Source organism: Saccopteryx leptura, chromosome 4 (assembly GCF_036850995.1).
Source record: "Saccopteryx leptura isolate mSacLep1 chromosome 4, mSacLep1_pri_phased_curated, whole genome shotgun sequence".
NCBI classification, from domain to species: Eukaryota; Metazoa; Chordata; class Mammalia; order Chiroptera; family Emballonuridae; genus Saccopteryx; species Saccopteryx leptura.
This window is the reverse complement of record NC_089506.1, coordinates 17743770-17770324: the sequence shown is the minus strand read 5'-3', so window position 1 is coordinate 17770324 and position 26555 is coordinate 17743770. Positions and strand designations below refer to the sequence as shown.

The 26555-nt window shown below is 45.4% G+C and overlaps 1 protein-coding gene across 2 annotated transcripts in view; it reads right to left on the bottom strand.

The window, feature by feature from the left end:
* Positions 1 to 26555, bottom strand: part of MTMR7 (myotubularin related protein 7) — a 96594-nt gene that overhangs the window by 45624 nt on the left and 24415 nt on the right. Inside the window, exons 2-6 of one of the 2 annotated variants that reach the window (XM_066380234.1) lie at positions 26137 to 26259; positions 24869 to 25031; positions 16791 to 16948; positions 9715 to 9843; positions 3395 to 3529 (exon numbers count right to left, since the gene is read on the bottom strand). In XM_066380234.1, the coding sequence (XP_066236331.1) occupies positions 3395 to 3529; positions 9715 to 9843; positions 16791 to 16948; positions 24869 to 25031; positions 26137 to 26259 (708 nt within the window). Of the gene's footprint in view, positions 1 to 3394; positions 3530 to 9714; positions 9844 to 16790; positions 16949 to 24868; positions 25032 to 26136; positions 26260 to 26555 lie in introns of those variants that run through there. The other variant, XM_066380235.1, reaches the window with a different exon arrangement.

The window sequence follows — 26555 nt, the reverse complement described above, 5'->3', positions numbered from 1 at the left end:
TGGCCCTGGCCGGTTGGCTCAGTGGTAGAGTGTTGGCCTGGCGTGCAGGAGTCCCGGGTTCGATTCCCGGCCAGGGCACACAGGAGAAGCGCCCATCTGCTTCTCCACCCCTCCCCCTCTCCTTCCTCTCTGTCTCTCTCTTCCCCTCCCGCAGCCAAGGCTCCATTGGAGCAAAGTTGGCCCGGGTGCTGAGGATGGCTCCATGGCCTCTGCCTCAGGCGCTAGAATGGCTCTGGTTGCAACAGAGCGATGCCCTAGATGGGCAGAGCATCGCCCCCTGGTGTGCGTGCCGGGTGGATCCTGGTCAGGTGCATGCAGGAGTCTGATTGCCTCTTCGTTTCCAACTTCAAAAAAATGAAAAAATAAAAAAAAGTCAGGGATTCGGGCACCCTTAGGTGCTAGTCTTCAAGTAGAGAACCTGTTCTCCCGGCCTGGAGCTCGCTCCCACAGGCAGTGCTTTGAGAATTTATCTGAAAGGAAGGAATCCTCTCCGTACCATCTGCGAGGATGTGGGCCAGCTGTAACATCTGTTTCATTACTGAGCCTCCTCACTGCTCCACCCGCACCTACCCACAGCCGCACTCCCACCAGAAGCGGAGTGACCAGTTCTGAGGTCAAGGGTATGAGAAAGGTACTGATCTAACACTAGGAAAACATCAAATTAAGAAATCAATACCATGAAGCACAACACTTGATGAAATGACACCCAGGGAAGCAGTGAAAAATTGTCAGGATCTGAGTGTCCACACAATGGACACTGTCCAGTTCTCATAATTTCCCATATCACCCATGAGCACAGGCGATGTCTATAATGGCCTATTCATTTTTTTTCTTTTTTTTCTTTTTTTTTTGTGTGTGTGTGTGGCAGAGACGAGAGAGGGACAGACAGACAACTAAAGGAGAGAGATGAGAAACATCAATAATTCTTCATTGCGGCTCCTTAGTTGTTCATTGATTGCTTTCTCATATGTGCCTCGACCAGGGGCTACAGCAGACCGAGTGACCCCTTGCTCGAGCCAGTGACCTTGGGCTCAAGCCGGTGAGCCTTGCCCAAACCAGATGAGCCCGCGCTCAAGCTGGCGACCTTGGGGTCTCAAACCTGAGTCCTCTGCGTCCCAGTCAGATACTCCATCCACTGCGCCACCGCCTGGTCAGGCTCTTTTTTTTGTTTGTTTAAGCACATATGTGCATGAGAGAAAGAGAGAGAGATAAGAGGCATCAACTTGTAGTTGTGGCACCTTAGTTGTTCACTGATTGCTTCTCATATGTGCCTTGACCAAAGGGCTCCAGCCAAGCCAGTGACCCCTTCTCAAGCCAGCCACTTTGGGCTCAAGCCAGTGACCATGGGGTCATGTCTAAGATCCCACACTCAAGCTGGATGAGCCCATGCTCAAGCCAACCACCTCAGGATTTCAAACCTGGGGTCTCAGCATCCCAGGTTGATGCTCTATCCACTGTGCCACCACCAGTCAGGCTACAAAGACCTATTCTTAACATCAGTGTATACTTTCAAATGATAGGCTACTGATCAGATTTCCTCTATCCTGTTACGATATTTCTTACATACTTTTGTTCTTTTTTAAAATAGTTTTGTTGACATATAATTCACATGACATAAAATATATCCATTTAGTGTACAACTCAATGGTGTTTGGTCTATTCACAGAGTTGTGAAACCATCACAATTTATTTTTAGAACATTTCAATCACCTCCAAAAGAAACACTCTACTCCTGAGCTGTCACCTCCCCCATTTCTTCCTGTGCTCCTAGCCCTAGGCAGCCGCCAATCTAGCTTCTGTCACTAGATATTTGTCTGTTCTGAACATTTTATGTAAATGGAATCGCACAGCATGTGTCCTCTGTGGCTGGCTCCTTCCACTCGAGGTAACATTTTCCGCGTCTGCCCATTCTGTAGCATGCAGCAGTACTTCTGCCTTTCCAGAGCCAAAGAACATTCCACTGGATGGATACACCACATTCCCTGAATTCATTCTCAGTTGACAAACATTTGATTCTACTTTTGGGCTATTAATAAGGAATACATATTCATGAATAAGTTTCTGTGTGCGGCCCTGGCCGGTTGGCTCAGTGGTAGAGCGTCAGCCTGGCGTGTGGGGGACCCGGGTTCGATTCCCGGCCAGGGCACATAGGAGAAGCGCCCATTTGCTTCTCCACACCCCCCCCTCCTCTCTGTCTCTCTCTTCCCCTCCCGCAGCCAAGGCTCCATTGGAGCAAAGATGGCCTGGGCGCTGGGGATGACTCCTTGGCCTCTGCCCCAGGCGCTAGAGTGGCTCTGGTCGTGGCAGAGCGACGCCCCGGAGGGGCAGAGCATTGCCCCCTGGTGGACAGAGCGTCGCCCCTGGTGGGCGTGCCGGGTGGATCCTGGTTGGGTGCATGCGGGAGTCTGTCTGACTGTCTCTCCCCGTTTCCAGCTTCAGAAAAAGAAAAAAAAAAAGTTCCTGTGTGCACATGTTTTCATTTCTCTTGAGTTCGGAGTGGAATTGTTGACTCATATGGTAACTTTAACATTTAAGGTCCTTGTGTTCTTTTACCTTTAATATGATTAAAAATATTTTCAAATGATAGTTTATAAAATAAAGGTTTTCTAAAATCCTCCCCTCACCCTACAGGAAAAACTACTGCTAATAGTTCAGTATATACACCTTCAATTTATTTTCAATGCATGGGATGATACCTTTACAATGTTATTATTATTACATAAGTGGGATTCCATTATGTACGTATTTTTCCATTTCTCATTCTTGTTGCTTAATAGTCACTTGGAAATATCTAGCCATATATTTTGTATTATCAGAGAAAAGTTTATTTAGTTTATTTCTGAATTACTATTATTGAGTGACACTCAACCTATAAAATACATAGGTTTCGGGCCTGCAATTCTATACATCGGTACATTGTATCGTGTGTTCACCACCCCAAGTCCAGCCTCCATCTGTCACCATCCACCCCCCTTTATCCTGCCTCCCCCACGCCTGCCCTTCTGGTCAGCTCCATACTGTTTATCTGTCTATGAAGTTCCTTTTCTTTTCTTTTTCACTTTTCCTTCTTTTTTTGCTTAATCCCTTCACCGAGAAAAGGTCATTTTAGTAACAAACCAAAACATAATTCGTTATATTTAGGAGAGCAATCTCTAAAATTAAACCACACATATTTGATGCATGCTCTATGTACCCAGCACAACGCTGGGAGCAGGGGAAATGTCAGGAGCTCAGGACCCTGGGCCGCCCTGCAGAGTGACCAACCGCTGACCGCGCCAAGAGGACAGAGACCCTGAAGCAACCTGAGCGGGTGGTGGCAGTCCAGGTCGCTTTGCCTTGGTCCCGTCTCGGGATTCAGAGCTGCACAAGCACAACCCGGAAGGGCGACACTTACTTTAGGCCGAGTGTCAACGACGTAAATGAAGTCGCTCCCGGGATTGGCTTTCCTGATGGCCTGCAACATCTGCTCGTCCTCCAGGCACCGGGCGCTGAAGCCGGACAGGGGCTGGCTGCTCCGGCAGATGGACGCCTGGTGGGGAACCATGGCAACAGCAGCATCAGACAACGGTACAGCCAGACCCTGCAGAGACCCACCAGGCTAGCTGCACAGGGAGCCGCTCGCTTCATGCACGCCCCCTACAGGGCCGGCGGTGCAAGTGCCTTCCGTGTAGGAGATCAGAATGTGTAAGGACGTCTCTATAGGACCCAAAGGAGAACATTTAAAGCCACTGAAATAACCCACTTTCCTTTCCATTGGTGTTGATTCATTTTCCTGGGGAAGGTAGAAACATCAAGTAAATGCCTCTGCTCCTAAAATTTATAGGATGCTACTAATGGCAAGACTAATAAAAAAATATTTTTAAATGCTTTCTGTCACTTTTTACTAGCTCATTTACAAATATCACAAATACCCCAAACGTGTTCTAATCCTACATGAGGGACGGCGTTTCCCTGGGATAACGGCCCGGGCTGGTGGCGTGGGCACCGACTGACATCAGGCACAAACCCGGCCAGCCCAAGTGTGCCCGAGGCAAGGGGTTTCTTTGGAATCACGCTGCATTTTACTCTGCAACTTCCATATTCCACAACTTAAAAGCAGTGTATATTGCATTGTTGGACAATATATACAATAGCATAAACATCTTCCTGAGTTATTAATAAGCGAGGATTAGAGACAACCTCGCAGCTAAAACACATACTTTTGTGGCCAAGTACCTTTTATGGATTTAGATTTTATTTTAATATTTACGTTAAACTCCAATCACCAAGTACAATATAGGAACGACTCCACGACTGGCGCAGAGGCCCTGAGTGCGTGAGCCCCGCGTGCAGGAGGGGAGGCGGGGCAGGGGTGGCGGGTGGGGGAGGAGGAGCCCCTGGTGCTGGGCAGCTAAGGAGGGTGGACGTGAGCTGAGACACCCGCGGAGCCCGTCCAGGGCGCCTGCCTGCACCGCAGGACTCTCTCCAGGAAAAGGCACCCGGGCTGCGTCCAAGCGCAGCTTAACTGTCCCTAGGGTTCAACCCAGGACAAGTGAGCTAGGGTTTCGGCTTCCCCATGAATAGGTGAGCTCTGCGATCCCGATCAGAGAAGGAGGGGGTGTTTCTCACTATGTCATCCTGCAGCTGAGGACCTCGTGACAGGACCGAGAAGTGTAGGACGACCAGACACGTAACTGGGCCGTGGTCTGAGGGTTCGGTACCGCTCTGACCCAGACAGCTGAGGTGGCCCCAGGAACTCGGGGCCTGCAGCCAGGGGCAGATTTCAGGAGGGCGGTGCAGGGAGGGTGGGAAGGGCCAGCAGATGCTCTAGGCCTGTTTAATTCTCTGACAGCAAAGTCCAACCACGTGTGGAGGAGAAAGGGACCTGAGGGTCTGATCATGGATGAGGACAGCCAGCTAGGAGCCAGGGGGCGGGCCGGGAGAACGGTAAACTGAGGGGAGGGGCCAAAGGGGGCAGGGAAACAAAAGGTGGGCTGCGTCCAATGGACAGAGGGCAGGCCCCCACACGTGGCTCTCACAGTGCTCCGTCTGGGGCCTGCTTCTTCTCCTCTGCCAGGGGTCAGGGCCTGCCCCTGTTCTGAGGGCTTTCTGACCGCGGAGAGAGCAATTCTGCGCAGGCTTCATCAGATACTGTATCTAGGCTGAGGAATTACGAGTTAAGGACAGCTGCCATTAGGCCGTTTCTTCGATTCTATCAGAAGAGTCAGATGGGGAAGAAAACACATTCAAATGGTGAGAATTTGTCCGAGAAAGTGCATGCCACCCTAAACTCACTTCACCAATAGGAGGACTCCAGTTAGGAAATGAAGCCAGTAACTGACAACATCTATTTACCGATTGCTTTCAGGCTAAAAATAGCGCTAAGTGAAGGGTTAAGTCAGAGGAGAAACTATGAAGTCTGGTCAATAATTAAAACAGATATATTAAACAGACTACATTTTACTATTTTGTAGTCACATTTTCTTAACAATCTATATAGGTGCTCCGAGGAAAATTCGTCATTGACTCAGTGATTGCTAGCATATAGTTAGCAATTTCGCACAGAGCAGTCAGCAGTCTCAAAGTGCTTCTGTCCACGCTGCACGCACCCCACACAGTCCAACTGTTGAGAGAATATTACCATTACCTGGCAGCATTCCTCATCGGTGTCAGTCACCTGAGGGCAGAGGTAAAACAGCTCAATGGGAAACTGTCAGGAGAGCCTGTCATTTACAATGCTACTAATAATTAAAATACCAACATTTTTTGAGTGTTTACTATCAATACATATGTGGTGGGTACTACTACAAAAACTTTTTGTATTTTTATTTAATCTCCCCATCTACTATAAACAGGAATAGATGAGGCAGCCAAGGCACAGAGAGGTGACATAACATGGGTAAGGTCACACAGCTAGTAATTGAGGGAGCCGGGAAATGAGTCCAGGGAAAATATTTTCTGATTCTGGATTGCTAATCACAGTAATATAGCCCCATGAACAGAAGTAAGTCAGAAGGCTCGTGATACAGAATTAAGATGCAGCATTCAAGATCTGGTTTTTATTTCTAAGATTTGCCCTCACTTGTTATAGGACCTTGGTTAAGTTACCTACTATTCTCAAACCTTGGTTTTCTCATCCATAATATGGGGATAATAATACCACAACTGTAGGATGTGGTGAGGTACATAAAACTCCTAGAACTGTACCTAATACAAAGTAAATTTCAATAATTTACTGTACTGTTTGTATTTTATTTTAGTGAAATTGCCTCTTTGGAAATCTTCCTAGGGTTTGGTTTCCCAGGGATTTGTCCTGTGATTTTGGGAGACCATGCTGTTAAACAATTTAAAGCAAAACTGCTTTGTTAAAAATAACTAAATACTTAACAAGAAAGAACAAAGGATACAGTAATTCCAGTGGCTTGTAAATAAACATGCACAGGCTTCCGAACACAAATGACATTTGTATGTTTCTAACCATGCTCTACAAAGCCGTTAATAGTGATATCCAAGAAGAGATCTAGATAGCTTGACATAACCTATGTGTGGTTTAAGTCCTAAAATTAGTATTATGAGCTGCCTTGACATCTGGTAAAATTAGGAGGTCCTCAAAGGCCTAACAGCAAGTTCCCCAGCAACACACCCTGCTCCCAGGGATAAAGTTTCCTCTCCCAATAGACCAGGCACAGTTCCCACTCACCCCCAGGAGAGGGTTTTGGTTCCCTGCCAGCCCATGGAATTACTCAGATGAGCCAATTCCTGAGGGAACAGGGGTCACCTCACCCTCTTGATTACAAACTTTGCCTCTCACAATCCCTGTGGATCTCACTCTGTTCCTGAGTGCAGGCCCAGTGAGGCAGTGAGGATATGTATCTAATAAACTGTCCAGTGTCAGGTGTCATGTGTTCAGCCATTCCAATAACATTAGGGCAGGATTCTAAGCCTCACCAATATGTGAACAGAAGTGATTAAAATACTACGTATGATAAAAACTGATCTAAAGAGAATTGTGTACCGTCAGCAGGGGCATTTGTATCAAAGGACCTGCAAGAGGACTTCCGTTTCACAAAATGCCATGGGGTCAGGCTTCTCTTAACCTAATTGCCAATTCCCACTACCCAATGCTAATCGGTCATTTTACCCTCGATATCTCACGTGTTCCACTGATAACAGGGAGACACATAAGGAACAGTATTTTAACTAAAAAATAGGTGCTATTCTTTTTCATAAGCATCAGTTCTGTCTGGAGTAGGAGTGCATACTCAAATGTCACAAATCACAAAACGGAAGAGAGAAAAGTCAGCAAATTTATGTAATTTGTGTTTACTTTTCAAGGAAGACGGCCTGGTTTATGAATGGGTTTACAAAACACTGCTTTGCTACTTCACGTCTCTTCCATTTAACCACAGAAATCCACCTCCAATAGTAATATTTCCCTTTATAAAAATCCCTAATCACAGCAGAAGCATTTACACGATTACCCTTGAGAGTAAAACTTAATATTTTTATAAAACACGAACCTAACCATTATTTTACCCGTAGTATAGAAGGCATAGGACGGTGGACATGTGTGCACATTCAGTGTTTTCCTGGGATACTCAGATCATTTAGCAACACTTAGACACACGCCTCTATTTTGTGCCTCGTCAGAAGAGCTGAAACTTGAAGTGCTGTCAGCTTTTAACTTTGTAAATAAAGGAAATCAGTTATTTTAAACTAGACCTGATTGCCATATGAGTTTGTTCTCAGGTCTGGATAGCCAAGAAAAGCCCAGGAAGGCGTCCAAGGAGCAATGAGGGTGTGAGGTGGCAGGTGGAAGAGCTGAACTCTGGTCTAACTGCTAACCATCAGGTCCTATTTGGAGACATTATGCACTTGCTCATTACAGCACACACACACACACACACACACACACACACACACACACTTTCTCAAGAATTTCAAAACAGAAATAAAAAAGGACAGGTGCTATGCTCACTTTTTAAATACCCAGAGCATCCCCACCTCTGCACAATAAAAGAGTGAAAAAGGCCCCCCCCCTTACTTTTTTATTAACAGATGCTACAAAAAAGCTAAATGCTGCTGGCATCCTAATTTCAAGTACAATACCATAAAATTCCCTATTCATTCCATCATTGTTTAAAAGGAGACTCACATCTCCCCTTGTCTATCACCACTGCTCCAATTCTGTGTAGGTTGAACTATATTTGGAGTCAAATAATACAAACGTTAATAAAATACTTGCCTTCTTTAGATCCCATTTCGGAGCAGTAATATAACAAAAAATAAGGCAATGTATAGCCTTTCAGCTAACAGAACTTATACAACTAAATGGATATTTGCAACACAGAGCCTCCCATCAGAATCTGACGCAGACCCTACCCAGCTTCCAGCCCATTGCTGCATGCGTGTCCTACACACTCACACGTGCACACACACACTCCTGCTGCCACTGTTCAAGCCACACTTGGCTTTGAATCCAAAGCTACATTATCTAGCTGGAAAACCAAACTTTTGCACCTGGCTCAAGTCAAATAGCTTCTGAAGTGGGTGGCAAAGACCACGCTTGTTTCCCAAATATGCTTTCTTCTCCTCGACAGAAGTGGAACCACAATTTTTAGTTGTTCGCATGGTTACCTGTAAGACTGTATGTTCTCACCTGTCCTGGGCAGGTCTGACCAGTAGATGTGAACAACGTGTCACGTGACCGTTTCAAAACCTTCCCTAAAAGTTTGCCTGACCACGCGGTGGCACAGTGGATAGAGCGTCGGACTGGGATGCGGAGGACCCAGGTTTGAGACCCTGAGGTCGCCAGCTTGAGCGCTTGAGCACGGGCTCATCTGGTTTGAGCAAAGCTCACCAGCTTAGACCCAAAGTCCCTGGCTTGACCAAGGGGTCACTTGGTCTGCTGTAGCCTCACGGTCAAGGCACATATGAGAAAGCAATCAATGAACAACTAAAGTGCCACAGCAAAGAACTGATGATTCTCATCCCTCTCCCTTCCTGTCTGTCTATCTCTCTCTCTGATTCTCTGTAAAAAAAAAGAGTAAAAAGTATACCTTCCCCAAAAGGCCGTGAGGCGGTGACGGTGAGTATGGAAGTCATTTCTTACTCCACCTGCAGAAGCCCAAACCCTAGCATGGCGGAGACTCGGGTGCAAGGGGCTTGGGTCCCTGCCAGGTGAGTGATGACAGCTGGGACACCAGGTTGAGACTGCCCACCTGGAAGTTTTATGTGAGAAAAAGTTCTCTGCCATTTAAGCCGCCATTATTTGGTTCTGTCGGTAGCAGACAAACCTAATTTCTAGCATTTACAACTAATATTAAACAAATAAACCCACTCTCCATAAACAAAGATTTCTTATGCGGAAGACACTCCCAAAATGTGCCATTAAAAAAAAAGATGACGGTGCCATAGAGTTGGAGGGCTTTTCAAAGACAGGCACTGCAACGGGTCTGTCTGAACGAGCACAGCGCCTCCCAGCGCTCACATGGAGAATAGAGGTTAGCCGTCTTCCGACCTTGTCCCATTACTTCATTGTCGAGGCAACATGGAAGGCCAACTTCTACACGAGCTGAGGGTTCAGGCACGGCTGTGTCAGTCCTACCACACCCGGCAATATCAGCACGCCTCTAAGAATTCAAACACAGGCACAGCAGAAGGCCGCAGGGAACGCCTGCCGATGATAAAGCAAGCCGAGCCAGGCGCAGAACAAAAGCATGCCCCGGGGCTTACGTGGTTATCTCTGCAGTAGTAGGAAAGGGCAGGAAACCGCCGTCTGCTCCGGAACTTGGAACTGCCCACTATGATATGCGCCGTGGCCGACCGGGGGACGTACAGTTCGGTGGGGTACGAATCACAAACCTGTCACAGAAAACACAAGAGGATTTTTAGGCCGTTTAGTCATGCTTTGTAAACCGCCACAAGACATTCCGTTCACCAGACTCATGGGTGGTGTGTTCAGGTTTTCTTAACCAAGCCACAGGGGAGGCTGTTTGGAGGAAACCCAGACAGAGAAAGGAAAGGGCTGCTGGTCCTAGGACATCAGAGCGAAGGACAGCGGCGCCCTCCTCAGCATCCTGCCTTGTGCCCCGCCCCTTCTAAGTGTTCTTCGTGGGAGGCGAGACAGTGACAAATGAGCAGTTCTTTCACCAAAAGGGACAGATCCCAATTCTGCTTCCTGGCAGCTGAGAACACTTGAGCTGTCTGTTTTGACAGGAAGAGAGCCTGGCTTTGGGAGACAGCTTACTAAAGTGCAAGCCCCATAGTGAAGTCCCAGGTCACCTCTCCTCCCGGGACCCACTGTGTGCACTCCTGCCTCTGAGCCCTCCCGGGACCCACTGTGTGCACTCCTGCCTCTGCGCCCTCCCGGGACCCACTGTGTGCACTCCTGCCTCTGCGCCCTCCCGGGACCCACTGTGTGCACTCCTGCCTCTGCGCCCTCCCGGGTTGCTCCTCCCTCAGCCTTCCCAAATCTCATCCGTTCTTCATGCGCCAACCCCATTCCACCTCCTTCAGGAAGCCTCCCCCACCCTGAGCTGGAAACTCAGGGAGAATTTCCAAATCTGACTTCCTACCGGACAATCAAGCAGCTTTATTTTTGTTTCCTATGTGTCGATTTTACAAGCAGTGAAAAAACGATTTGCTCTCTCTGTGCACCCCTGGCAGGGGTTCCCGCAGTGGAAACTGGCACCTTCAAATGATCTTGCAATTTAGTCGGAAATCGGCAGTTTAGAACCTGGTTCTGACCTGCCAACTTCATGCCCTTCTTCAGGAAGTCCAACTACACTGAGTGTTTTGGTTTTCAGATCTCTAAAACTGATACAAAACAGAAACACCATCCCACAGAGTTGGTTTAAGGATCAAATCAGGAAACACCCATGACAAAGGGCTTCATAAATCATTAGGTCTGATCAAAGCGTGAGTGGTGACAACACTAACAAGCAGATGATGTTACTGGACACACATTTTGCTTTGACATCAGCAATCAACCTTTTCGCGATGTGAAGATGGTTTAGATCAGTGGTAGTCAACCTGGTTTCTACCACCCACTAGTGGGTGTTCCAGCTTTCATGGTGGGCGGTAGCGGAGCAGCCAAAGTATAAATAAAAAGATTTAACTATAGTAAGTTGTTTTATAAAGATTTATTCTGCCAAACTTAGCGAAAATCCAACATAAAGTACTTGGTAAGAAATTATTATTATATGCTTTAACTTGCTGTAGCTCTGCTTTATAAATTTTATAAAGTAAAGTTACTTCCCTACTTTATAAAGCACCATTACTGTGGAACCGGTGGGTGGTTAGAAAATGTTACTACTAACAGAGATACAAAAGTGGGTGGTAGGTATAAAGAGGTTTACTACCCCTGGGTTAGATGGCAGTTCCCTCCCTGGGCTTTGCTAAAACAACTATAAGTCAAGCATCTTCTTGGGTGTTTTCACAAGCAAGTATAGCAACAGTGGAAATGCTTTACCTCCACGTCCTCTGTCCATTGTCACCCCCACCCCAACCTTTCACTCTGGAAAGATGGAACTGAAAGTCATAAAAACCAACCATAAGTGAGATCCAAGCCTGCAAAGCTCATATGTGTTCCATGACGATGCCTTCCCTTGCCTGCCTGCACTGCCTTTGTTACCAGCTCGGCGAACGAACCACAACCAGCAGGAGAAAAAAAGGCCCCAAGTGTGACTTCAGCCTTCTGTCAAAGACATTTCAGGGAAGACTACCAGACTTCAACGTGCGCTCTGGCAATGACGCTCTGGAGGAAAATCCCGTTCCAAGACAGACGGCCCAGCCCACTTAGACCCAGAGAACTTTTCCTGGAATCTCTGCCACAGGACACCACGCTCCTGTCCCCATGCACATCTGGTGTCTGGGCCTCCCGTAAGCCAGTCAGCGGGGACATTACTACACAGACCACACCTGCTTGTCTGAGGTTCAAGAGACATGTAGTCACTGCATCAGATTAATAACATTTTCTTAAAATAACAGTTTTTAAAAGCAAATTGGTTGGTTTTCAGTAAACTGAGGATTACCTACTTTCCTCCTTATAACAACACTAAGGAATTGCAAAGTTATTTATGGTTAAATGAAATAAGAATAAAGAAGTAAAGGGTGAGATGCCTCCATATCCTTATTACATACAGTCTTTCTGAGTAGCAAGAGCTGAATCAGGAACTCTGGAGCTCCTGCCAGGTCCTCCCCCAAGCGCCCAAGGCCAAAAGATGCCCATCCCGGCCCAGGTCATGCCCCTTGTGAGTACCATACCTGGAACAGCACCAAGAGAGATGGGGGACACCAGAGCTCACGCTCCTTGGTACTCTCAGCTCCAGCCTGCTCAGGAGCCTGACTGTTGTCTAGCCACTCAGGGTCCTCTCTCTTCACAAGGAGAGGAAGACTCTCCTGTCCTTTGTGGCTGGCAGATGCCAGGACCAAGAGCTCAACAACCGAGCCCAGACAACCGTGGTCACACATGCGCAAGCTTCTAGTCTCCGCTCCAGGAACATAACAAAGCCAGTTACAGGGGCTCCAGCCTTCCCCAGAGCACTGGGTCCAGGGGGAAGGACTCCATGGGTCAGAGCTTGAATACAGGCATTTTGATAAGCCCGTGGATGGGAACCGCTAACTGAAGCTAAAGCACCTTTGGGAAAAAGTCCAACTCATGGTGACGGTTAGCGCGGGTTCCAAGATGCAACTTCTAACCCAGCTGGAAAAAAATAATTGATCCGCTTTCATGGAAGTAGACAGCACTTCCATGTAGAAATTGAAACAGCAAGACTGGTGAGCATGGGCTACTCTCATTTCTGCAGTAAGCTCACACAGTTCGAGTCCCAGTGCTGACAATGGACCCGGCTCAGTGCAGTCCAGTCTACGCCACCAAGTTCTGAAACTACTCAGCGCAGCTCCCAACATTCTGTCTGGTTTGCAAAATCACACACAAAGATTAGCAGATCATATGAGAAGGTCAGGAGAGTGGAAAATGCTTTTCTTTTGATTCTCTTTATACTGCCTGCCTTAACCAATGAAAAGGAATTAAGTTAAAATGCTTTCTGCAGAAATTTTTTTAGTAAGAAGGAATCAATTTTCTTTGTCCTCCACTAAATGGATTGGCCATCCTGGAGTGCCTGCCATGTCTTGGTTGGCCTTGCCAAGAGAAATGGTTTTTTGGTAATTCTTTCACTCCCCAAACAAGTTTTACTGAGTATTTACCATGGGCCAGGCATTGCGCTAGGTGCTAGGACAGTAATAAATACAAAAGAGTTGTTGACATCAAGGCCTGACTTTTGTTGGCTTGGTTATATCCTTCCAGTAGGTATACTTTTCCATTGCAAGGTAAGACCCCCTGAGATGCCATCCAAGGCATCGTAACCAGGTCTCTGTATTTACTGAGGACCAGTCACTCAAGGAAGCACTTTGAGGTGAGAGATGGTTGTCAGGAACTGAGGTATAATGACATAGATTACTTTCTTCTTCAACATGTAAGAACTAAAACTTATTTCAAGGACCTAATGATGGAATGGGGAGAAGAAAAAAAGAAGGAACAGCATAAAATAATTTATATGTAAATAAAATAATACATAACACATAAACCATAGCTATAAAGAACTAAAATAAACAAGTCTGTTCTTTTCATTCCTGGTTTGAATTAAACTTTAAATTTTATTCCAAGAGAAATAGATTAAAATTTTAGCCTAGTAATGAGTATCCATTATTTAAATAAGGACAATTTCAAGAGTTGGGTATAAAAGAATATCTAGACTACCATTCACAGTGTCATCAATAAGGACAACAGTAATGATGATAGAGATGACGATGACAATAATAATTAACCTGCCCAAGACCACATGATTAGAATGGCAGAACTGGGGTCTGGAACCTGTTTTGTATACAATGTATAGTGTCATTTCCACCATGGGAAATAGCTTCTTCTCCATCAGAGACTACTAGCTCCACTTTCCTCAGAGAAAATGTAAGAAGAAAGAAAGAACTCTTGTAAAAGAAGGAAGGAAAAAGCAAATATTTTCTCAACCGTGAGATTAAAAGCCACAGTCATGGATGAGGGCATAACCATCTCACTGGAGTATTAGTCAAAACTTTGGAAAGAACCAACTTTTTAATGTAATTTCTAAATTGGTAAAAAAAAAATAAGGGTATATTGTCTTTTCCCCTCTTTCAATGATATTGGTAAAATCAGAAAATTCCCTGGGTTTTCACCTTTTCTGTTTCAATACACTCTGTGTGTTGTTACTTTTGGTTTGCTGTGTGTCACTTTTGAAAAGAAGTGCTAAGTAACTCATGTTTTGCAGTCTCTATAGTGTCAGACTTAAGTGACTAAATATGAGTCATGTTTGGGTGCTAATTCTAGAAGAAAAAAATCTCCTTGAAAATAGGAAGAACCTGCGTTCCCAAGAAAATATTATTCCACAAAATTTTCTACCTTACCCAAGGGTGCGTCATATTTAAGAAAAAGGGGGGGGGTATTCAATTCCAATTTTCTTTGCTAACCTTGGGTTTTCCTTCTTTTCATTTCAAGGCTAAAAATTCACTGCAGAGGTTGGCTTTAGTGTAAGAACCAGCTATCTGGTTATATTAGCCAGATACTTTATGATTGAGACATAAAGGCCACAAATGTCTGCTTCTGGCATAAGGTTATGGTTGTTAGATTTAAGGGCAATTATGAAGAAAACTCAGTATCATGAAAGCATCCATTCTATTCCAACTAATCTATAAATTTAAGATATTCACAAGAATAATATAAAAAGCCTGACTATAGGATATCAAGATTTATTACAAAGCTATAACAACCATAATGAAAAAAATGTAATTATGGAAATTATACAGTTTCCAATTGTATCATTAGCAGAAAAAAATTAAAAACAATATAGTAAAACATGAACCAAATATGAAAGGCTGGCAACTTGAAATTTCTGAGGATCAAAAGATACCCTGGGAATAGGACAGAAATATCTTCTGAGAGGAGATATTTGCAAAAGCTATCCATGATAACAGATTATTATCTAGCATATATAAAGAATTTCTACAAATCAATAAGAAAGAGACAACCTTATAGAAAAAAATGATCAAAATGATGAAGAGGCCATTCACAGAGAGTCAGTCAATAAACACAAGCTCAGACTGGCCAGGGATGAAGGTGATGCATGTAAAACCAGACTGAGGCCCATTGCATACCAGTCAGTGTGGCATGTTTTCAAATTTAACTCTATGATCAGTTAATCAATTAACATGCTTATAAAAGTTAGTAATCTAAGTGTTTAATAATTGGAAATACTTAAGTATATTATGGTTCATTCATTTAATAAAATATTATATGGTCATTTAATGGACGGGTAGATACACTGTGTAGCAATATAGAAAATCCTTATGCTTAGATGAAAAAATAATAATCAGAATTTAAAATTTGGGACCAGACAAGGTCAATACAAGAAATAAAACATAAATGGTCAATCAGGACATATAAAGCTACAAATCAAGAAATCAAAGCATGTATATTAAAATAAAATGAGAAATCACCTGTCTCACTATCAAGCTTTCAAAAGATTTTTAAGAAATAAACTCTCTACTGGTGAGAGTACCAAGAATTAAGCATTCTCACACACATCTGCTGAGAATTTATATAAACTGGTAAAAACTTTCTGCAGTTCTTTTACATTATGTCCAAAAGTTGTTTAAACCTTTTGACCTAGAAATTCCACCTACAGGAAGATTTCTTTTAAAAACTATGATTTTTTTTTTAATGTGAAAAAGGTATAGTTACCAGAATGTTCTTTCTATGTTATTTAGAATAATAATAAATGATAATAATCTAAATGTCTAAAAATTGGAAATAGGTCAACCGACTATGATACAGTCACATGATATAATATTATATAACGTTTTAAACAATGTAAATATACTTATTGGCAGAAAAATACAATATGCTATGTGAAGAAAGAAAGACACAGACATATGTAGCTATTTTTGGTATATATATTTGAATGGTTCCTTTTCCTCTACGCTTTCCAATTGTAAACAATGAAATATATTACGTATATAAGAAAAGTTATCAGACTATGTAGACGAGAAAAAATAATCGGATGGAAAAATTTAAAACTTCACCGAAGAATGTTAGGGCAATGGGCTGGTGGGTGTGTTCTCCTTTTTCTGTCTCTGGTCAATTCTCTGCCATGCTCTGACATGACTTTCTATTGTTTAAAATGTTTTCAAAGTGAACGGGGAAACCGACCCTGAGGTGCCAGCCCCTGGTTGGGGAGCACAGGGGACGAAGGCTGCCGCTCCCCTTCCTCCCCGCATTCCTTCCTGCCAGCGCAGACACATTTCTCCGCGTTTCTCCAGGGAAGCCTCTCGGTGACCTTGTGTACCAATCAAGAGTTCAGGGAGTCCAGAGCGGAGCTGGTGCCAAACTGCCATCAGCGTCTCTGTGACTTCCCCACTAATCACTCACTGGGCTATAAAAGGACTTGATGGGAGAAGCGTCTCTGGCCAGCTCGCCAGCTCTCCCGCCCAAGGGCTCGGCCATGCGGTCGTCCACGGGGCCCGTCTGGGTTGCCGTGTCCTCGGCCATGAGAGGAAGAGTATGGAGGGGTTGGTCTCCAAAGTCCTCGTGATCAAACTTTCTGATTCTAGGAGCAGGCAGGAAATATGGCCAGCAATGACCTAGAAAGACTTAGAAACCCACAGAGACGTGTCTATGAAGAGCTAAAGGAAGTCAAACAGGGGTCATGCTAAGCTGTGTGAAATCGGGAATGCATCCGGATTGAGGGTCTGGCTTGGTCGCCAAACCCTCCACTTACGTGGTAGTCTCTATTGACGTCGCTGAGCTGCCAGTGGTCGTTAGGGAGGCCCATGCGCCTGTACTCTTCGCTGAGGTCGATCAGCGTCCAGCCCTGTTCTCTCTCTTCTTTATCCAGCTTGGGGTTGAATGAAAAGCAGTACAACTCCTCGTATTTAACTGCAAGAGAAGGGTGAATAAAGTCTAAGCAAGCTCAGTCAAAGCTAGAACCAAATCTCTTCAAAACATCTCTGTCTGAGCTGTCCCGCCCGGTGCCTCCCCAGGGGACCCAGGAGACCTGTGTCTGAGGGCAGGTCACCCACCTCCTCTCAGCAAGGACAGCAAGACCTGGGACAACCAGACCCAGCTCTGCAAGAGCTTCCTTCCATTGTGTGCTTTCTTTTGTAGTTGCTTTTGAAAGCAAATGCATTTTCCAAACCACATAAAATAGAAAGCATAAATATTAAGAATGCTTGCATTCATTAAACATCAAGTTTACGTCTACGGAGCTTGGATTTGGGGGGGCCTCGGGGACATGGACAGATGCCCAGGCCACGCGGCCACAGTTTCATGCTCACAGGGTTAAAAAAGAAAACAGTTGGAAAAGCTGTAGAATATATTTATATGTTTCCACTGAAAACATTTGAACTTTTTTTACGACCACATAAATGCCACGATTGTACTGCTCATACAATATTTATAGGACTCATAAAAAAAATATATCACTTCATAGTGCCTGTCACCCTGGTCAAGAGGGGCAAGTGGAAGGCTATATAATGAAATTCTTCTTTCAGTTCTGCCAGGACAGCTTTGCCTTTTATGCCTCTGAAGCCAGACACCTAACTCCAAGCACCTCCCCCCCACTGATAAGATCTAGGATTTGGTTTTCTTTGTTGTAGGCAGCATCTAGGCCAGCGCTGTCCAACAGAAATATAAGCAAGCCATGCATGTCATTAATTAATCCTACTAATATAACTGATTCAACCCAGTACATCCAAAACATTATCATTTCAATGTGTACATACTATAAAACTTATTAATATTTAACACATATTTTTTCATACTCTTTAGAATTCTGTGTGTTTTTCACACTGACCAGCACAGCTGACTCCATTCTAGCCACGCTTCAAGCTCTAACAGCTACACACGGCCCACGGCTCACACCGGATAGTGCAGACCTAAGCACTTCCGGTGATAATTATTCATGGCCGATAACTCACCGAATGGTTCGTCCCAGAGCTGTTCTAATGAAATGTATTAACCCATCAGGTAGGCACCACGACGGGCCTCATTTGCCGAGGAGAGACCCGAGGCAAAGGGAGGTTGAGAAGTGTCCCCAGAGTCACAGAGGTAGCAACTGGGGGGTCTGGATTGACATTCGGCAATCTGGTTGCTCAGTACGGGGTCCCGACCCCCACCCCTCACACACTGCTCCTGCCAGGCAGGTCCTTCTCTCTTCTGCCCGGAAGGACTACTCTGCATTTCTTGTTTCCTTCTTCCATATCCTTAACCATCCTGTTTTCCTCCAGCAGATTTCCCTCTCCTCACGGTTTTCTTAGGTCCCACCATTACTCCTTCATCTGTGGAAGCATTCAGCGTGGACGGTTTAAAACCCCTGGACGCAACCCAGGCAGCCGGAGACGCAAGCTAAATTTCAAGTGTAGTGTGATTACTGCTAAGAAAATTCATTTACAAGAAGAAAGAGAAGGATCATATTTGAAGTGCCAGACTTGTTCATTCGACTCTTTCTCGTAGAAGTGAAGTTCGAAGGCTGTGGTGGTGTATCAGGGAGACAAGCTACATCCTATTTCAGTCTCTCTTGATGTCCTATTTCTAAACTTCCAGATTTAGAATACTGGTGATTTGAGCAAGTAAGAAAATACACGCAGACAGGCACATGCACGCACAAACACAGAGGAGACACCTTCTGTAAAAAGGGGTCCTTGTCATCTCAGCTCACTGAGCAGACGGCACGTAAAGTGGAGATTCTGTTCTGGGAACAGCTGGCTTGACACTGACACATCTTTTCCGTCTCTAAGCACCATTTTCGTGAGTCAGGCTTCTGATATCATGTTAACCGCAAATGCAACTTGTTTGAGATGCCAAAAGATTCTCTTGAGAAAGTCTCAGCTCCCCGAGCGAAGGAAGAGCTAACAAATATGGAGGAATAACGGAAGTTAACCTCCCTTCGTTAAATGTTTACAAGTAGGTCTCCAGGTAGAAGCAGAACTCTATTCTGTGACTACTAATAGGCTACTACTGAGAGACTCCCTAGTGACAGCTCACGTTGCTGTCACTGGGAAGAGGCAAGGAAAGGGTGCATAAATGAAAGCAAGAATAATTTGCAACCAGCATTAAGCTTACTCTAGGATTGGGAGACATTGGAGTGGGTTTCCACCGGAATTATGAAATTTTGCTTCGACTTATTTTTAAGAAAAAGGATGATCAACCATGCCTCTAGCCCAGTTTAAGTAAAATTCTGCCCAAGGGCAGAAAAACCTCCATTTTTGTCAGCCAAAGAGCAGTCTTGTTAACGTGGGCAAGCTTCTCACCTGGAGGCCAGCTCAGGAGAGGCCTTCAGTTGAGGAATGCCTACTTGGAGAAATTAAGAAGTACCGTTACCACAGTCAAAAATTTACTGACTACTTCCCATTCACAATATCCTGTTCCCCTCCCTTCCATCACCTGCAAAACGCCAAGCAGAATGTTTAGTAAGTGGCAGGGAAGTAAGTGAAACGAGAGGAAGGCTAGAGAAATCTTCAGTCTTTAGAGAATCAGAACCAAGAAAAAAATCTCTTCTGCTTCTAGAAGGTCAATTCCCTGATTTCTCACCCACTCTGAACACAAACACGTCAAATACTACACCGGCTTTTCACATCACAGCGTTGGGCCATCCCCTCCAACACAAAACGTCCTTAGGTTTAAGCAGGAGCGGGACCAAAAGCCACACCCCAGGGCCCCAACGCCACACCCCAGGGTCCCGACGCCTCACCCCAGGGCCCCGACGCCACACCCCAGGGTCCCGACGCCTCACCCCAGGGCCCCGACGCCACACCCCAGGGCCCCGACGCCACACCCCAGGGTCCCGACGCCACACCCCAGCACCCCGACGCCTCACCCCAGGGTCCCGAGGCCACACGCCAGGGTCCTGACGCCACACCCCAGCGCCCGGACGCCACACCCCAGGACCCCCACGCCACACCCCAGGGCCCCGACGCCACACCCCAGCGCCCGGACGCCACACCCCAGGGCCCCGACGCCACACCCCAGGGCCCCGACGCCACACCCAGGGCCCCCACGCCACACCCCAGGGCCCCGACGCCACACCCCATGGCCCCCACACCACACCCCAGGGTCCCGACGCCACACCCCAGGGCCCCCACGCCACACCCCGGCCCCATCACAGGTGTGGGTGGGTGTGTCCCCGGAGCTCCTCCAACCAGAAGCAAACGTGCAGCCTGCCTGAGACTGGGAAGGAAACTGAATGTGCACCTCTCACTTACAACTTTCTCAGAAAAAGTGTAAATTATTCCAGTATTTACTGACTTCCTTAAATAAGATAATTGCGAAACAAAGGCAGACTAGAAGGTTCGCCTATCTTTTCAGAAAGAAAAATGACAATTTCTCATCTACCCCACTGCATTCAGAATGAACAGCACTTTGGCTATGTTTCTAGAAAAGCCAAATCTGTGTTCTCAGGACCCGGCAGACAACATAAGGTTGAGCCAAGCTTACAGGTGCAGGTGACGACCGACACTATTCTGGGTCAGCAGGGTCGTGCACCGCGACACAGGGATGCTCCGTTCACTGCGGTCCCCTCAGTGCCTGTGGTTCTCCTCAGCCCCTTCCATCTCAGCGAAGCCCCTGCACATCCTGGAGGACATGCACGCCATCAGGCGCAGACCGTCACCCTGGAGCCACCAAGCCCACAAATGGCCCTGTCCCAGCATCCAACCTCTGCCTCTCTCGCCCATGAAAACAGAAAGGGTGTTCATGTGTGTTCATTCTACCAAATAAGAGAGCTATGGGGAGAAATAACACCCCCAAGCTTGTGTCCCAGGCGCCTGGCTACAGGGGCAGGCAGGGGCCTCTTCAGGACAAAGTAAACAGGGGTGGTTCCCTCTTCTTATAGATGGCCTGGGAGGACACACGGGAACTTAATATTAAAATCAAAAGTACTTTAAAAAAAATCAAAAGGAAATGTAACCAATGTAAAACGTGAATAATATTTTATACAGTTACATTATTGATTGTTTCCCTTACACATTTTTTTATTTTTATTTTTTTCACATTTTTTTTTAATTGAAAGGAAAACGAGACACAAACTGGCATTGGTGGAATGGGAAGTGCAGTGAGGGAAGGGAAAGGGCATCAGGACACAGAAATGTGGTCTTTTAGAACCAAAAAGCACAACTGAAAGTTAAATTGTCCCACGTGGTCTGCTTAATTCGGGCAACTTAAAATGAATGAGCTGGAAAACCATTTAAAAAGAGGTGAGAAGACAACATAGCTATTACTGGGTTTTGTATACTTAAACTCAAAATAATGAGAACTTTAAGCCTGCTTTTTTTTTTTTTTTTTGACAGAGACAGAGAAAGAGGGACAGAGAGAGGGACAGACAGACAGGAAGGGAGAGAGATGAGAAGCAATTCTTCGTTGCAGCTCCTTAGTTATTCATTGACTGCTTTCTCATATGTGCCTTGACTGGGGGGGCTATAGCAGAGCAAATGACCTCCTGCTCAAGCCAGCGACCTTGGGCTCAAACCAGCGACCTTGGGCTTCAAGCTAGCAACATTGGGCTTCATTCCAGCAACCTTTGGGCTCAAGCCAGCAACCATGGGGTCATGTCTATGATCCCACACTCAAGCCAGTGACCCCGCTCTCAAGCTGGTGAGCCCGTGCTCAAGCCGGTGACCTCAGGGTCTTGAACCTGAGTCCTCTGCATCCCAGTCCAATGCTCTATCTACTGTGCCACCATCTGGTCAGGCCTGTTTTATTTTTTTCAACAAACAAGTGTTCAAATTAAACATGAGGACTGTGGAAGCTAATGCTTAGGGGAAAGCGTGTGGACTCAGATTAGTATCATCAATAAAAGGGGAGTAACCACCATCAAAACTGCTGACGCTGCAATGACCTAGAAGACTGTGAAAAATTCTCTTAAGCAAATGACACTGTATCATTCATGAGATTTTTAAAACCATAATAGATAACAGAAGAATCGGGGACTAACATAAACTGAAAAAAAAAGTTTAGTAAAAATTAAGGGAAAAGAGACGGTGTGTTAAAAGGTCCACAAACACTACAGAAGGAAGGATAATTGGTATAAAATAAACAGCAGGATGGAAATTAGGAGAAAAGAAAGAACATGGGAAAAATGGAAGCCCTCTGAGAAACAGAGGTCTTTAACCCAAAAATGTTTATCTTAATTAGCACTCTGGATCTGGATCGATGGGGTTAACTTATTTTCTCATTTGGGCCACAACATTATGTTAACCTAAGTTATTTCATTACTGAAAGGGAAGGAACTTACTGACTATGGCTACATTGGGATCTTTACAGTCCACGACCAAATTCTGACCAAGCTTAATGCATACAAACGGCAAACTGGTGGGACCTGGCCAAGTATTTCAGTCGTTTGGTTTGCCCTTATCCCAGAAATCCTAATTCCGGGAAGAGAGAGAATCTTGAGAACTTTGAAAATATCTCCTTCGTAGGCCTTGACTTAAATGGACTCCCAAACATTTCTTCTTTTGTTAAAATATATATATATATATATATATATATATATATGGTCCTCTACAGAAGCTGGTAGTTAGCTGTGTCCATAAGGGAAACTGAAAATATGTAACTAGTGTTGGTGACAAAGCACAGAGCTGTATGTACCACAAGAATTCACACACACACCCCTTTCTTCTGATACCTAGAGGAGAGTGAAGGGGTATTTAGGGCTATTTTGTAAGATTGTGGAGTGATCTGATAGCCATCTCTGCCCCCAGCTGAGACCCCCTCCACTATCCCCCACACCCCCACCCAGATTGAAAACCCTGCTCCCAAGGCTATAGGCTGTAACCTGTTCTAATTTTAGCATAGCCTTTAACATTAAACTGTGAAACTGCTTGAGTTCTACTTCTTCCCACACTATTAAAGTACTGGTTTTCATGTAAACTGTCATTTCTAATTCTGATGTTTCAAAAGGCTGGTGGCTTTTTAAAATCTTCTAAGATAATGGCTTTAATTCAATCAATTATTATGATTTTCTTTTTTTGATCTCTGGCTCTCATACCTAACTCTTAAAACCTCATCTTTAAGAAAAAAGTATGTGTTTTTAAAATAAGGGGGACACAGTGATGTCCCTCCCTAGGGACCCTCCCAATGGGAGTCCTGGTGCTCACCATCATCAGGGGCCAGAGCCTCACCACCCCTGTGATCTCAGCCCTTTCCCAGTCTCCAGGCTACCCCTAAATCCTGTTAATCCGCTCAGAGCAGATTTATTATCCAGTACATCCATTACTCAGTGACACAGAAACTGCTGGCCCGCAATCGTGTTCGCATGCTCAGCTGCATGCAACCTAACGTACATCTTCCCAGAACCCTGTTCCAATTATAGTGCCGCCTCCAAACAGTTCAGCTGCTCTTCCGGCTAACTCTGCAGTTTCTTTCAACACAGTAAGATGAAAAGGCTCCGGCCAGCTGTCTTCAAAGAGGAGCACATAAGGCAACGTCATCAGATTCGGACAGCGCCCTGGAACTGTTTTCATTTAGCTTTAGCTCTTAGCTGTCTACAGATGATACGGTCATAACAGAAGAAACTGAGGGCCCGACCCAATGCCTTGAAGAGTTTACACACTTCTTGTCCTGAATCACAAAGCATTTAGCAAAGTAACCACAAACCCATACCCTATTTCTTTACTAATGACTTCTGGGTGACATTACCATGGACATGACTCTTCTCCCAAGAAACTTAGATAGGTATTTCTTTTAGGCAAAAAAAAAACCCCACAGCTCACCCAAGCCATTCAGGGAGATAAGAAACACTTGCATCAAAGTGTGTAATCAGCTGGAAGTCTGAAGACCCAAGATGAGGGACATGACAGGAGAGTAACTGAGATCACATACTTGTCAAATGAGCCAAGGCTTCTTTCCAGGACACCTGAGGCAGTTCTGTTTAGGAGCTTCGACAGATCCATACTTTGAGTATGTACTGATGTTAACAAAGGTCCAGTTATACCAGCCTTGGGAAACATGTTACTATCAAAACCCAACAGAAACCAAACCTTAAAAGCCCCAAGATGGGGAAAACGGCATTAGAATTGTTTGATGTCGATGGTTTCCATACAAAACAATTTGTCAGTTTGCTCTGAGGTCTCCATCCATCAAGGTCACTTGCATATCACAGTATCAGAAGGGCATAATTTTTAAGATGATTTCACCCGAAAGGAAAACCAACCCACTTGTAACCCCCAGAGATAAAGTGAATGCTAAGAATATTGGAAGAGTTTGGCCCTGCCTGGTTGGCTCAGCGGTGGAGCGTCGGCCTGGCGTGTGGGGGACCCGGGTTCGATTCCCGGCCGGGGCACATAGGAGAAGCGCCCCTTTGCTTCTCCACCCCTCCCTCCTTCCTCTCGGTCTCTCTCTTCCCCTCCCGCAGCCAAGGTTCCATTGGAGCAAAGATGGCCCAGGCGCTGGGGGTGGCTCCTTGGCCTCTGCCCCAGGCACTGGAGTGGCTCTGGTCGCGGCAGAGCGATGCCCCGGAGGGGCAGAGCATCGCCCCCTGGTGGGCAGAGCATCGCCCCTGGTGGGCGTGCCGGGTGGATCCCGGTCAGGCGCATGCGGGAGTCTGTCTGACTGTCTCTCCCCATTTCCAGCTTCGGGAAAAAAAAAAAAGAATATTGGAAGAGTTCATCTGGCAGACAACTTGGGGAGAGAGCCTCAAAGACAAGGAACACAATTATTCAGATTTCCTGGCCTCATCTGAGGCCTGGGGGGAGCATACGATTCCTAAAACACCACAATGCTCAAGCATTATATACGTTTCTTGAACGTGATTTGTGAATTTCTGAAGAGCGGGCCCATAGGAAATGCCAAGTTGCTCGGCCCTACCTGGCCTTGCGAGGCGTATCAGAGAGATGTACACGTCGTGGCAATCTCTCTCCTGCGGGATGATGAATTGTAACAGCTGAAAGTTCTTGCAACGAATAAGCAGATGGCATCCCGTAGCAGTCGTTGCCTGCTTTTCGATGGTGGAAATCTGGCTGTGAAGAATCTATGAACAAAAGTTAATGTGTCTACTCTCAGCACAAATAACTGATAAATACAACAAGGAGTTAACACAGATCTCAGCCTCCAGATAGGCAAGCCACACTCCCTAACCTTGAGCCAGCTCCACACCTGCGCTCAGCTGACAACAACTGCGATGTTTTGGGAAAGACGTCTAATTTAGACCAACTGTCTAAATTTGTCATTTGATTTTTCAATGTCAAATTTTCTGACATCCAGGCTCATTATTTGAAGCCAACTCCTCAGCACATACCATTTTGCACAAGTTCAGGTAAGAGAACATCTTGGTAGTCAAATGTTAATTGTGGTGAATAGCTAAAGTTAAATAAGGTCATGAGAAGTTAGCAAAATAAATCTTGCAATCAACAAAAGCTAGTGATGACTCCGCTGGGAGGGGCCACCATGCTCCTGAATTCCTCATGGAATGATCAAGTTCAAAAGCAACTTGCCCTTGTTCTCTAAGCTGTTGGAGGTCAGGCAGGCTGCAGTGGAGACTTATTGGAAAGAAAATCAAGCTCAAGGGCATCTCTGTTGTTTCAGGAGGGCCTCCGCTCAGTCCTGAATGACAGCATTTCATGCTTCAAATTCCTCTCCAGTAAGCAGCACCTGCCACTTCCCGTTGAAATGTGACCATGTCTATGGAATACAGAAATAACCAGTGGTGTCACTACTAAGAAGCGGAAGTGCCCTAAAAGCGGTAGGGCTTTTCCCCTAGCTCTCCTTTTCTTTTCTTTGTTCTTGTTTTGTTTTGTTTTGTTTTGCTTTTTAAATGATTAGAAAAGTGGACAACAGAATAAAATGACTGTATCTGGCATGCTGACATGATTGAGTCTCTTCTCAAAAACTATGACATGAACCACTTATATCTCTGACTATTTCTAGGTTGATCTTTCATGATGGTCAAATAATTAGTGTTTAAAATGAATAAGCAGATGAAGTAGATTTGACTCTGTACAGAAAAAGGCAAAGGTCTTATCCCGAAAACAGTCCCCCAACAGCGGAAGCCCACCCATCTCACCCAGGGGACCGACAAAACGGAGGCTGGAACTCGTCCCTTCCCGCGCTGCAGAGTCCCGGCCAGGAATGCCTACCCAGGTCTCCTTCCTCGCGTCAGGCGCACTCTCCACAAATATGACGTGAGTAGCCGTCAAATACAGAGTACCCAGGGCTGCTTTCTTAGAAGATATTCGATCTACCAGGCGGACGTTTTCAACCTGGAAAATCAATTTGACAGAGTTTTAGTGAAAGCACAAGAGCCAGGCTCAAAAATAAGTAAATCATAAAATAACAAGTAGGTAATTATTGTACTTCATCTAAAACAGAACTCCCCCAATAAGACACACCGAAATCTGCCTCTGAGATGAATTAGATCTCGGGATATGAATCTGTCTATGAAAAGATAAAAATTTACCAGTCACTTCAATATAACCTTACGTGGGCCACCAAATATTTATAGGCCCTATTCTTTAAGGTTACCTTTTCTGTATTTTAAATAGGTCAGCGTTTTCAT